Raw genomic sequence first — 14,817 nt, forward strand, 5'->3', positions numbered from 1 at the left:
TCCCTATGTATTTCCCCACAAAAAAAAAAACTATGTGTTGTTGTTTCTAATGCGGTTTTATAACATTTTCAATATATATTTTTCGATGAACAAAATAAAAACTTTTCTCTATGGAGAATTTTTAAATTTCTAAACAGAAAAAAATGGATCATGTTTTGATATTTGGGCTTGCACTAATATAGAGGAGAGAGATTTATGCATAATCATGGATCAGTCAATTGGGCTGAAATTTATTTTTAATGGACCTCTAATTCCAAAATGATTGAATTCGGCCTTAAAGTTCTTGGTCTAAAACAATATATCTATTACAAAATTATACTTCTATACCTTAATCATGTAAACACCATTTCAAAACTTGATTGGTTTTACCCGAGCAACCTAGCGAATACTAAATGCTGATACAAATGATCAAATCACAACCTCCGGTCAAAAGCTCCAAACATAAAAATAACCAACCCACGTTACAATAAAATAGAACAAAGATCGCACATGGACCAACCATGTTGGGGTGAGTGGTTAAAAATGATAAAATAAAGAATGTTGATTAACTTTTAGGTTGGGCTGCTCAAGGAGAATGTGAATGTGTTAGACACTTTGTGGAATATTAGTTGGCATTCTATGGATCTTTTTGTCTTGGGATTTAGTGGATTTGTTTGGACTTTCCCAATGTCATTCTTTCTTTAATTTTTGAGTTTTAGTTGTTGCTCTTCCGAAGGTTATTTTTATTTTAATATAAACCATATGCAGCACATTACTGGATCAATACCTTTTTCACACTAATTACATGTTATTAGACGTAAATATTTTTTACATTCTGATACTCTAACAGTGAAGAATAGGAGACTCACTCAAAGAATTTTCAGGAAGTTAAATATTTCACTAATCGAAAACAAAAATAAAATCGATCTGAAATAAAAACCGTTTATATATAAGTGAAATTAAATTTTTGAAAATTTAGTCCTACCACCATGACATAGAAATGGCCCTTTGTGTTTCCACAAACATTTTTGTTGCAATACGTAAAAGAGGAGCAAGTCAAGTCTTATATAATGGGTTTGAGTTCATTGTTTAGTCATCATGATATTTTATGTGATTAATATATAATGTCTTGAGGTGGTAATCTTTGTTTTATGAGATCTAACGCAAAAAGACCATGTTTTGTCAACACCAATGTCACAACACAATCGCAACGAAATAGTATAAAACAAGGAATATGGGGTTACTATATGTTTTTCTAAGACACCTACAACAAGCACAATCAACCGCGTGCATTTAAATATATGGTCTGACAAAACTCTTATAACATTAAGTAACTAAACATAAGGACTTAATTAAGTCCTCCACCAATGTACAAAATTTAGTTTATTAGGTTTTGTTTTTTTGTTTTTTTTGGTATTCTTAACGATTATTTAAAGAATTGCAGAGCTTTCTCATTTTCTCAAAACCGGTTTCTTTGCATACTTTGGACATTACATTAAGTTTAAACTGTGGATTATATATTACAAACAATAAATAATGTCTTGAATAAAAACATGCTTACACTGTTACACATAACCCGATCCAACCGATCGCCTTGGTACATGTACCGTATATTTATACACTAAATAACGTCCACTAAAACATTAAACTATAGTCTTTTCTTCGGCGGGCATTTCTTAAAGTCATAAAATTTGCAAATCTTTGAAAATTGAAATAGTAACAACACTAATATTAAACTCATATAATTCAAAACAACTTTGATTTTTGTGTGGTTTCTCATGGGAATGTTTTGGACAGCGATATATTCACAATTATCAATCAAACGAACTTTACGTTATTAATGAATTCACAAAAGAAAAGAAGTTACAGTTTTCTCTCGAAATAAGTTGAATGCAAAATTTGATAATTCAATAACCGAAATGTTAGATCAAACAGTGGAGTTATTCAAAAAGTACACAGTTGTTTTTATTTTACTTCTGATGTCAACTACACCATTATTTACTTTCAACCAAACTCATCAACAAATAACCGATAGTAATAAATAGAAACATTTATTACAAAGGCAAACAAGAGAATTGTAAATTCTTAAAACATGTTTTTTATTAGTACTTTTAAAAATTATTGGATACTCGTATAATACGTAGCTTCTATATGGAGTATATATTAAATTAACACCTAGGATACAAACATCGAATGAAAATAGATTTTTAATTTATTAAAAGATAGGGTCCACGTTACTATATATCATCATCTGCATCAACCTACCACACAAAGTCATCGCACCAACCATACCCCCTTTGCTTACTTCACTTGAGTTTCAAACCCATAAACAACAACAACAGAACTATACATACTGCAGATTAACAAATACGCAAATTGTTGCATATATATTAATATCGCACTTAAATGTATCACATGCAACCCTATAAAAGACTCCTTCCAAATTAAGGATTTTAGTTGCTACAATACAACTATACAAGTATTATTTTGTTTATATCATTTCTTGTTTGATAAACTATATGTTGTAGTTTCGTGAATAATTGTTTTGATCTCAAAAATAATTGACAATAATTCTAATAACAAATATAATATTTACTTGTTTTTTTATGGTTGACGTGAGTCCTGACTAGAGTATTAAGCACGTTCCTTGTATATAAATGACGACAACTTACTAGTCTATCTCAAATCAAATTGCACTGAAAAATCAACGAAAATATCCAGTTAAACGCAAAGACAAGGTCAGTGTGCACAGATTTCAAACTCTTAATCTGCGTGTTTCGTATTGCTTATCCTTTATTCCTTTTTTGAAGTATACATATATGTCCATGATTGGAAAAAAAAAAAAAAAAAAATGAAATGCATGATTTCTCTTTAGATTTATAGGATACCAATCATGTACTTATCATCATTATCTTTACGAGGTACTTTTTTCTTTGCCTCTCTTTTCTTTTGAAAAAAGTGAAAGATGAATAAAAAGCTTCTAAACACAATATCAGTTATATATATCCGGATCACTCAAATTAGTTGATTCACTAATTTCCATCCCATATAATTTGAAGATGTATATATATACACTTGTTTGTTGATGCAAATAGTTTTAAAAAGAAAAGTTACTCAATGATTCAAGTAAAACAAATTATTTATCTCCTTCTATATAAACTTTAGTCTAACTTTCGCTTTTTACAAAAGCAAAAGAAAAAAAGTACCTTATAAAGACAATGATGATAATAAACACATGATTACATAATCCTCTAATCCAAAAAAAAAAAAAATACCCGTGAATATCTCATTAAACACTTCTTTAACGTCGATACACAAAAAAAAAAAAAAAAAAAAATTTAACTCGGCTACTATTTAGTAATAATATTTATTTGCTAGGTTGTAAAATTGGACAATTAACAAAAATAGCACATATTTAAGTTTTTGTTCCAAAAATAGTACATACATTTAAATATTCCATATTTAACATAAATTTATATATCATTAAAAATAAAATATTAATAAATTAAAACAATAATCTCTTTCACATCACATTGTAACCACCGTGTTCTCTCTCACTCCTCTCTCTCCGTCGATTCCAAAACCAAATGCAAACGGTGTACCACCGACGAACCCAATCAAATCTGAATCGGAGGTGAGTCATTGTTGGTCGGTGTATCATCGTCGGTCAATCAACGGTGGTATCATGTTCACGTATCAGATTCACGCTTCTTCTTCTTCCCCAATCATCTTCTTCGTCTTCATGTCACTATTCATCATCTGGTCTTCCTAGTGTAAGCTTTATATCTATTTTCACTTGCTATTCTTCTTTTATTGTAGAAATTGTAAGCATTGTAACTTTTATATGTATGTGATTTTGACTTTTCTAAATCCCTAAAACCCTAAATCACCATATTCTTATCAATTTAGATGAGATGATTCAGTGTTGGCTTTATGTGTGTATGATTTGCAGTTGTAATTTTTATGTGTGTGTGATTAGGATTTTTGGTTATGGAAGTCTCGTTCTTTCTTACTTGAATTTGTTGCAGAAATTAAAGAATCAAGTTATTGTTGACTGCAAAATAATATATATTAGTCTACTTGACTTGGTCGTTTTAGTTTTGTAAGAACAAGTTTATTGTAAGTATATTTGCAACGAGTTTTGAAATTGGATGTTCTTGTTGCTTATTGAGATGGTCTTGGAGCTGAGTTAGACCTAGCATGCACCATCAATTAAGCTTCTATCTTTGTGTTGTTAGATTTATATACTACCTAATGATAAATTTAAAGTGTGTTTGCCACAGGATTTGAACCTTGCCCATAATACAACTTTTTTAAAAAAGAACTCAGTTGTCTTATCTCTTATGTATTGATGTGTTTCTTAGTCACATTTGAAAATTCAGGAAGCATTGTTGCAAATTCAGAAAGACTTTTCTGAAACATCTTCCTTGTTTTCATTTTTTATTGCAGGAAATGGGGGTTGATCATTACTAATTGGAGTTTATCTTATTCTTCTCTCAGTTGGGGAGATAAGAGTATGTAATTCAAAATTTGCTTCAGTTAGCTTCTGATTACAAGGTAGTAGCAGTATTGCAGTAGCTGTGGAATTGTTCTCATAATCAGCGCAATACATGATGTGTTTGGCTCTTATTATTGTGGTAACATTGGTAGTTCATGTGGTAATTAACTTTGTAGAGACACATATATGGTCAGAAAGAATTGGAGCTGCAATAACACTCGGAATCAAAGACGAACAGTGCTCATACAAGATTGAAGTATTTACAGTTTGAGTATTTGTATTCACATGGTCTTTGTTTTAGCATTATGAGTTTGGTTATGAAAGATAGTTTGGATGGTTTTCACTACAAAATTTGTTCTAAAACATATTCAGAAAGGTTTTGTATTAATTATCTCGATATTTTGGTAGATAGCTATGTTTTCACCGGTAAACATATAAGAAGGATTTGAATGTAATATTCAGGAAGGATTCTCATATATTTATGAATGATTTCTTGAATTTCAGGAAGACCGTCATGAAAAAAAAAAGAGCATTATGAAGGAGTCATTGACGTTTAGTAAGAACTCCTTGAAATTTAGGAAGAATTCATTGACGTTTAGGAAGATCTTCCTAAAACATCATGTTGGATATTTATATTTGCTATCTTTATTGTAAAACACCAATATGTGCACATAATCAAATTATTATACATCACTAATGAAGTAATATGTAATACAATAACGCAAAACACATATAAAGAGATTTAAAAATACATTTTTCAAAAAATTAGGAAAGATTCCATAGCTTTTAGGAAGGTGTTCTTGAATTTTAGGAAGACCTTCCATAATGACGAACTCAAACTTCCACTCAAGTGCCCATTTTCCCATCTTTATCATCAACTCTCTGTTTTGTTCTTGAAATATTTGTTATCATGTATATCATCAATCACTTGGGTTAGACCTGAAAACCTTATTCAACAACATGATCAGTCTATGAATTCAATTTTTGTTTTAACATTACTTCAAGAGATATCTTATATATCACCCCACATTTAAACTAGTTCTGCAACACTACCAGATTGATTAACCTTTAAACCCCAAGAAACACTACCAAGTTGATCTATGCCATTAGCAAAACAATTCAATAACTCATAGCAAGCTAGATACCTACAATTCAAATCAGTCTTTCTAATCTCCATCTCGTTACAAGCTTCACTATAACATACTTATAGAAGCTTCAAAGCCTTGATTCATCAGTTTCTTATGCTTCTTTTTCCCCATTTCTGAAAAATGTGCTCTACACATCATCTGTTTTTGACAAACAAAAAGCTCACTCAAACATTAGAATAACATACAAAAATAAATTTAAAGATTGGTGTTTTTTGTTAGTTAACTGATTTGCAATGATTTGAAACGATAAGCAAGACTAAAGAGAGCTTATGAACAAATTCCAGAGTCCAAAACTCCAATTGATTTGATATCTTATTTGATCACATTCATCATTGGTAACTCTCTCCCATGTTCCTCATTCGCACTTTTAACATCCCTACACACAACAACAAGTCAGAATTTACAAAGAACAATTTCAACATCTGACAATAAAAATTCCAAAAACTCAATTCTTACTTCAATCCTTACCTCGATTAACAGATTCGAGAACAGCGAACAAGATTCTCTCACTGAAGCTCGCCGTCGCTGAGCCTGTGTTCGTGGTCGTGGGAATTCGCGGGACTAAAACGACGGTGGCGGTGGATTTGTTGTATGCAAAAAATCGAGCTCATCGTTTTCATCAACACTACAATCAAATCAAAATCTATCGGTTCTTTCCTCCAAATCTAGCTTTCATTTTGAAAACCCAAACTCCAAACACATGCTTTTTCCTCAAAAACAACTTGTGGATTTGTCGGAGATTTTGTCGTCAGAGATTTTGTCAATTTTCTCCTTTTGTCATTAATAATATAATAATTAATTTTAGAAAAATGTTAGTTTTGGAAAACTTGAATGTGTGTGTTAATTTTGGAAGAAAAACTTAAAATAGTGTTAGTCTAGAGTATTTTTCTATAAAATTTGACTTTTATTTTTGCGTCATTATCCACGTCATTGATCGATAGCAAATTATCATTTGTATGCATCTCCCTCTCTCTATCTCTTTCTTTTCTGATAAACCTCACCACTCACCAGCTCCTGTCACATACTGCAACTACTAAACCCTCTCTCTCTATCTCTCTCGTTCTCTCTTCACCATTTCTTTATCTTCCATGGACGAACAACCATCAACAACAAACTAAAACATGTTTCTAAAGTTGTTTCTTCTCTTATCTTTGGTCTCTTTCTCACACTCATTAAACTCTTCCACAGCTTCTTGTCCTAACGACACAGACTTCCGTCAACTAACCAGAGTTTTTCGTTACGTCTCCGGCTTCAACTCTTCTTGGTTCTCCTCCTCTAACTGCTCCGCCGCCATCACTCGAGTCGTTTTTCCGTCGAGAAACCTGAACGGCACCGTTTCTTGGAACCCTCTGCGTAACCTCACGCGCTTACGTGTTCTTGATTTATCCAACAACTCTCTCCATGGTTCTATTCCCACTTGGCTCTGGTCTAAACCGGGTCTTGTCTCCGTTAATCTCTCCCGCAATCGGTTCGGTGGTTCTATACGAGTGATTCCGGTTATTGGTTCGGTTTCTTCTGTTCAAAAATTGAATCTCTCGTTCAATCGGTTTACAAACGCGGTTAACTTAACCGGATTTATCAACCTCACAGCTCTCGATCTCTCGCGTAATATTCTCGGTGTTTTGCCTCTTGGTTTAGCTTCTCTCTACGGTTTACAGCATCTCGATATCTCAAGATGTAAAATCAACGGCAGTATTAAACCGATTTCCGGTTTAAAATCATTGAACTACTTGGATTTATCGGAAAATTCAATGAACGGTTCGTTTCCAGTGGATTTTCCGAATCTTAACCATCTCCGGTTCTTGAATTTATCCACAAACCGGTTTTCCGGTTCAGTCGGGTTTGACAAATACCGTAAATTCGGCAAATCGGCTTTTTCACACGCCGGCAGTTTCGTATTCAACGACTCCAAAATCCCTAATCACCACCGTCTCCACCACCTCACTCACCGGAATTCTCCGCCGCCGCCACGTCATCAAACCGTCAAAATGCACCGTTTGCATAAGCACACGCCTTTGGTAATCGGCTTGTCGTCTTCGTTAGGAGCTTTGGTAATCCTAATTTTCGCGGTGGCTATAATTTTAATCCAACGTAGATTAAAATCGGCGAGGATGAAATCGAGATGGGCGATTTCGAATCCAGCACCGTTGGATTACAAGATGGAGAAATCTGGACCGTTCGAATTCGGAACGGAGTCCGGTTCGTCTTGGGTCGCCGATATAAAAGAACCAACGGCGGCTCCGGTTGTGATGGCATCTAAGCCGTTGATGAATCTGACTTTCAAGGATCTGATTGTTGCCACGTCACATTTCGGAACGGAGTCCGTTATATCTGACGGCACTTGTGGTCCACTTTACCGTGCCGTTTTACCAGGAGATCTCCACGTGGCAATCAAAGTGCTTGAAAAGATACGAGACGTTGACCAAAACGACGCCGTTACTGCGTTTGAAGCTCTTACTCGGCTTAAACATCCAAATCTGTTGACACTCTCCGGTTATTGCATCGCAGGTACTAAACTAATCTCCCTTATATTTTTAGTTTCGTATTAATTTGTGACAGAAAGGTTTAGAAAATTAACTTTAAACCCCTAATATATATATAGGACATGTTTTGATTCGACCAAGTACCAAATACAGTATAACTTTGGATATTATATATACATATACGGCATATGTAATGTAACAAAGTATTTCCCTTTTTTAACTATGTTACTATATTGAGTTATTCACTCTAGTATTTTTCCTTATTTTTAAAAAAACATCTATGTTACTAAACAAAGTAATTAACGCTAAGTCGCTATGAAATCTCACAAATAAAATATATTTCAAGGAAAAAAAATGAAATACCTGACTTTTGCTTGTCCAAAATAAAAGATGAACAATAAATCATGTAATTTTTCGCTAATTTAATTAGTGGGATAAGCTAATTTAGAACCAAATATATTAACAGTGAAACCTAGGTTTTGACTATTTTATTCTATAAACATTTTTCTGTGGATTAAATTAAAATTATTATTACAAAAAAATCGAGGCGTAGACGTCATTTAATGAATTTTTGTCTCTACTTTCACGGGTTTTTGGATAAACACATTAATGAGGCAATAAATGCTGAACGGTGTCGTATTCATTAGTAGCAGGTACAGTAGTATATTGTACAGACGAAAAAATGTCAGTTGTGTGTAATGATGTTACGTCACGTACAAAAAAAAATCTAATATGTTTTTTGTGCCATGATTACTAGATTTTATGATTTTTCGTGACCTTAACGTAAAAATGTATAATTATTCCAAAAAGTTTCTCCAGAGCAAAAAAAAAAGAAAGTAATGTGTGTATGTGATAGTCTGATAGATTCTTCCAATGACTTGTTTTTAGGGTTGTTTCATTTGGTGTTTTTGTTAGTGGACTGACTTTAAAAAGTGTGCAGACAAGTCACATCCTTGCTTTGGGACTCGTAGAGGTTTATATAGATAGCTTGTCGGGTTTCAACAATCCTTTCTCCTTTACGTATTTGCTAAATATGTTTTCTTTCTGACCTTATTTACTATGTTCACCAATAATCACCAAAATATGTTTGTTTCGCAGTATTAAGTATTAACTCTGTTATAGATGGTGAATTCAAATGTTATTTGCATTAATACGCCTAGCACCACTTTGTTAATTTAACTAGAAATCTAGGATTTACATTTTTTTCGAATTTAGTTAGTATGGTTAAACTAGAAAATGCAACATTAATTTTTCAGTTTCTGTTACGAAAAAGAATATTATTTTTTTCAGTATTAAGTTTATTTTTTGTTCCTACCTAAAATTGTGGTTTAATGTTTTTAGGAAAAGAGAAGCTTATATTATATGAGTTTATGGCTAACGGAGATCTTCACCGATGGCTTCACGAGCTCCCAGCGGGAGAAACCAACGTGGAAGATTGGAGTGCCGATACATGGGAGAGTCACGTTGGAGATTCATCCCCGGAGAAAACAAACTGGCTAATACGTCACCGTATCGCCATTGGAGTTGCACGTGGTTTAGCCTATCTTCATCACGTTGGCACTACTCATGGACACTTGGTCGCTACCAACATCCTCTTAACCGAAACCCTAGAGCCGCGAATCTCGGATTTTGGTATCAACAACATCGCCAAAACGGGCGATGATCATAGTAACAACAACGTAGATTCCGACGTGTATAGTTTCGGGGTGATCTTGTTTGAGCTGTTAACCGGGAAGCAAGGGAGGGATGAGAATGTTAAATCAGTTAGACGTTTGGTTAAGGAGAGAAGAGGAGAGGAAGCTCTTGACTCGAGATTGCGGTTAGCGGTTGGAGAATCGGTTAATGAAATGGTCGAGAGTCTTCGGATTGGTTACTTTTGCACGGCAGACTCACCGGGGAAGCGACCAACAATGCAACAAGTCTTGGGTCTTCTTAAAGATATACGTACTGTTTCGCGTTGAATTAGGAAAAAAAAGTTGGGTTTAAGATAAATCATGTGAGTATTTAGATTCGGGTGTTGTGAGGTGTGAGGTGTGTGAGATTAAGATACATGCCCTTGTGTCAAGGTACTTTGTATTATTTATTTTTTTTTTTTTTGAAATTATAGAAAAATATTTTCAAATATTGGCAAAATTTTGTTAACTAATACAATTTTTATTTGATAAAAAAGGTTAACTGAAATTTATATTTGATCACATCCAAATTTACATGAACATTTTGGAGGTTCTCGTTATAAATAGTCTTATAATGTTTCATTCAACAAAGCCTTGTAATATCTTTAGAGTTTGGCATTGACGCGTTAGTTGTCATCTTAATGGAATTAGAGTTTAGCGTTGACATGTTAGTCATACATTCCGAATCAAATCAGAGCTTGGGATACAATAATATTCTTGCCATTACCAAAAACAAATAACGATGCCATCGCCATTGCTTAAAGATATTGATGTATGATATCTAAATCTTGTATTCAAGAACTAACATTTATAGAAGTATATGTCATCGATTTGTCTAGACATTCCATTCGATGATTTATTAATTTTGTGCCGTACTCCACGTTATAGAATAATGAGGAGAAAAATGTTATATATGGGAAGACAAAACAAAGTGGGTAAGGTGGGAAAGTATTGGTAAGAAGATAATGCTGAGAAGCCGGTGAGAACTTATTGGTTGTTTTTGTTTGTCTTTTCTACGATATGCATACCATGTTTTAGTCCAAGTATTGTATTCAAATACAATTATAATCAAAAGATTTAGCGAAACTCGATGATAATATGATGCAATTTTGTTTATTTAGACTTAAAAAAGAAAAAATCGTTTATATTATAACTGCAATTAAAAAACTAGTGAATGTTTTTTTTTGCCAAGTCTATGATATATTTCACACTACGTACTAAATTAAAATCAGAGTTACGATAGTAATACAAACTATACGTCAAACACTATATATTATGTACTCTCTTGATATTTATGCCTCAACTCTTGGCTGCCTTCACTTTGTTTTGTCCGATGACTGATCCATAATTTTTTCTTTCATATTTTTCTATTTGTTTTGTTATGGATTCCACTTTATTCCGCTTTCAATATTCTTTTTATTTTTATATAATTTTCTTATAAGAAAATCAAATTTCGATGTGGATATTATTCTTATCATTCACCAAAAAGAGATAAACCAAAGTACTTAATCCTTAGCACTTTCGTCACGTCTATATCTTCACATCCTTTCATTCTCTTCTTGACTTTCTTCTTTTTTCACTTTTCTTTCTTTGTTTTGGTTAAAATTTGTCACTTTTTAATATAATAAAACAAAACATTTTATTTGATCTCTTTACTTTTCTTTTTTAGTTTTACTGGACTGATTCTAACGTTCAAAAACACTTTAATATCTATTGCTATTTGCAACTACACTTGCATATCATAAGTACAAGAGAATAATACAGTTTAGAAGCAGTTTACAAGTTGACAAAATCATTTTTAGGACACATAGCTATACCAAGTAAGGTGTTTGTGAGCCTACTCCGTTAATACAGTTCTTTAGTTTCATGGGCCTTATTGGTGTTTTTAGTCGTACAAAACATTTCCTTGGAGTTTTTGATGGAGGCCTGATCGCAAAATATATAGCCCTTTGAAGCAAACTCTACTATCCTCCATCCATGATCATCAATTCATCACCCAAATTGGTTGGAGTTGATGATAAAATAGCTTTGTTTTAGAAGCTGCAAAGTCTCATTCTTTAACTTAACGAATTTGCAATCACTTGAAAACAATCCATTACCTGATTTAGAAAATTTAGCTATTTGGATATTTTTTTGCGTTTAGGACAAGTAATAGACTAATAATATTCTGTTAGTCTTTCTGAATTAGGCTAATCATTAGAGTTTAGTTACAGGAGATGACTGATGCAGTAGCATGGCGGGCATGATCAAGTCACTGGACTTTTATAATGATGAGTCTCTAAATCAGAAGTGGGAAATTATGTCCCGTGTTGCCTTCTGAAATGCCTCGGCTCGGTTTAAGATTCTTCTTATGCTGAGTTTATGAATAAGAAATGGGTAGATGTTGGTGCATGAAGTTATCAGTCCCGTGTTACTTATTAAAATGCCTCGGCTCGGTTTAGAAATAAGAAATGGATTAATGATGTTGGTGTCTAATAAATGGGAAATATGTTGTGTTCTGAACAATCCTAAATTTTCTGTTAATGCTCACGACGATGTTTGTTTCTAATGATTGTTTTTTTAAACTTTTCAGGTTGAAAGAGATTGATCTGGACTTTTCCATCAGAGTGGTTGATTGATCTAGACGTGGTCGATCAAGGTGCTTCAGAGTAATATGTATTTTTCTGTTAGTTTGTGTATTCAGTGACAATGATAAAGTTAATTATATTATCTCTTTTTGCTTATGAGTTATAGATTCATATTTATATATATATATAAATATATACAGGAAAAGCTGGTGAAACTGGAAGATCAAAACAGAAGTAAGCATTCTTTACGATCTCTCTTTGTCCCCCATGTGTTGGTTTCCTTCTTTGTTTTGTTTCTAAATTAAGCCATAATTTTCACTCTTAATAAACTGATCCTTCGTATATATATTACCACTGTGATATATATTACTGACCTTTGACTTTTGATATATATACTGATCCTTCATATACAGAAGACTGTCTGACTGTGTTGGCTGTTTCACAGTTTATTTGGTTATGTGAGCTCTGTAGATTCATCTGTTATGTCCAAAGAGAACAATACCTAATAATGATGTGACAGACTGATCTAAAAACAAGAGACAGCAAAATGTACTGTAATATCTTTCTCGCCTGTTCTCCGGGAAAGAAACTATTCTGGAGACCAACTAAACCCCCAGACCCAAGTATAACCTAACCATCAGTTAGACAAGCTTCTGACTTCAAGAAAGTAACTAGTTCTGGCTATCATTACCAAACCAAACCAAACCGAACCAGGGTAGATCAATGGAAGCTGAATTTGTACAGAATCCCAAGTATCAGAGCATAGGGTAGACCTCAAAAGCCTTTCGAAGTTTAACACTATCAAACTCCTCTAAACTGAACTACCAACTCTGCTCTATTCGCATAGACAAATCATGCTTCAAGCTATTCTTCAACCCATCAGTCACCATCTCAAAGCACCGTGATATTGGAACCAAACCCATCTCTGTCATCTCAACCAAGCATTTCCCACCACGACCACACATTGTAATCAGCATTATGTAAACCGGCATGTTAGGCAGATGAGCCTTCACCTTAGTGTCACTGAAAAAGCAGTCTCCATCTCTCTCTCCTTCCCAGTTTGAGAATTGAATGGGACATTTTGCACAAGCTTCATTTCCCAAGAATTGGTAACACCCAATCTCCATCTCTCTCTCCTTCCCAATCTTCATGAGAGCCAACCAAAACATCCCTCTTCTCTACTTCACGAGCTTCATCTTCCGTTTGCAACAACTTCTTCGAATGACGTGTCTTCAACAACACAAGATCCAACATTTTCCTCCGCACATTGTATATAGGATTTGGCTCGATCAAACAGCCTTTGCTATACGCTTCTCTTAGAAACAAAGTCTGCGTACTTCCTTTCGTGGACACATAGAAAACCCCGGGATGCTTCAAGATTACTTCCCTCACGTTTACTTCAATCCCAAGATCCTTCCGGAAATGAGCTAATCTTTCTACTTCAACCATTTTCTCCACCGTTAAGCTCAGAAGCTCATGGATAACTGCAACAACTCGCTTCTCGAATCTCTCCAACCCTCTAGAAATCTCCTTTCTCTCGTAAGGCTTCACATAAGGTATCCTTTGCCAATTCTTTAACTCTTCTCTGAATCCTTTCACAATCTTGAACCCTGTTGGAAGATTGATGGGAAACGCGTAATTAGTCTCAAACTCACTCAACCATTTCTCTCTGTATTCAACTTCTCTCCACTCCTCAACTTTTGCCACACACAAACTCTTCTCATCATCACAATCTCCATCAACTAACTCCAAAGTCTCCAAATCAACTAACCTGAAATCTGAAGTATACTGAGCCAAAATCGAATCACGAAAATCCTCAGGCAATCCTAATTCCTTTCTAATCAACCTCAAAGCGTGTACACGAAGAACACCATTTCTAGACATCAACAACAACTTCTTAATCCTCTTCACAGCATCAACCTCACACTCTCTAATCACACTCTCTTCCTCATCAATCAATACCTTCAACTTCTCAGTTACTTTACAACACAGATTCTTCCTAAAAGGATGTGTAAAGATCTCAAAAGCGTGAGGATACTTACCAACAAAAGCTCCAACATTTACATTCAAACCAACCAGATTCTTCCAACGAGACATAAGCTGCAAAGACACGAAAGGGCCACGCTTTTTGCAAGACATGAGTTCAGAGAACGATGCTTAGTTTCCTAATCTGAGCAATGAGTTTGTCTAACCTATGATCTCTCGTTCGGTTCTCTAACCTAGTTTGCGCTGAATCTACAGGCTTTAACCATCTTCTCTGATTGTAGCAATAAAAGGGAGATAAAGATGAAGACTTTATTGGGTTTTGATGAGTTAAAACTTCACTGATGCTACTGTACCTCAAAGATTTTAGAGAATTCATATCTTTTCACTGTGAATTTAGGGAAAAAGGAAATACCTTTTCAAATTTGATCATCGATCACCATTTCTCCAAAGCCAAGAGAGCGGCGGAGAGGGACAAGGAACAAC

General features: G+C 34.0%; 1 protein-coding gene, 1 long non-coding RNA gene and 1 pseudogene across 2 annotated transcripts; 2 read left to right on the forward strand and 1 right to left on the reverse strand.

Moving 5' to 3' along the window:
* Window positions 1–3,617: 3,617 nt before the first annotated feature.
* On the forward strand, window positions 3,618–4,865 carry LOC147934750 (uncharacterized). The gene is made up of 3 exons (XR_015572285.1): window positions 3,618–3,752; window positions 4,429–4,536; window positions 4,654–4,865. It is a non-coding gene; the product is annotated as an uncharacterized LOC147934750 (long non-coding RNA).
* Window positions 4,866–6,545: 1,680 nt separating this feature from the next.
* Window positions 6,546–10,232, forward strand: LOC104728540 (calmodulin-binding receptor kinase CaMRLK-like). The gene is made up of 2 exons (XM_087474949.1): window positions 6,546–8,133; window positions 9,450–10,232. The coding sequence occupies exons 1-2, from the start codon at window positions 6,747–6,749 to the stop codon at window positions 10,067–10,069; spliced, it is 2,007 nt and encodes a 668-aa protein (XP_087331075.1). The 5' UTR covers window positions 6,546–6,746; the 3' UTR covers window positions 10,070–10,232.
* Window positions 10,233–13,404: 3,172 nt separating this feature from the next.
* On the reverse strand, window positions 13,405–14,815 carry LOC104724819 (protein ROOT PRIMORDIUM DEFECTIVE 1-like; annotated as a pseudogene).
* Window positions 14,816–14,817: the final 2 nt, after the last annotated feature.

This window comes from Camelina sativa, chromosome 11 (genome assembly GCF_030686135.1).
Source record: "Camelina sativa cultivar CO46 ecotype springtype chromosome 11, ASM3068613v1".
Classification (NCBI taxonomy): Eukaryota; Viridiplantae; Streptophyta; class Magnoliopsida; order Brassicales; family Brassicaceae; genus Camelina; species Camelina sativa.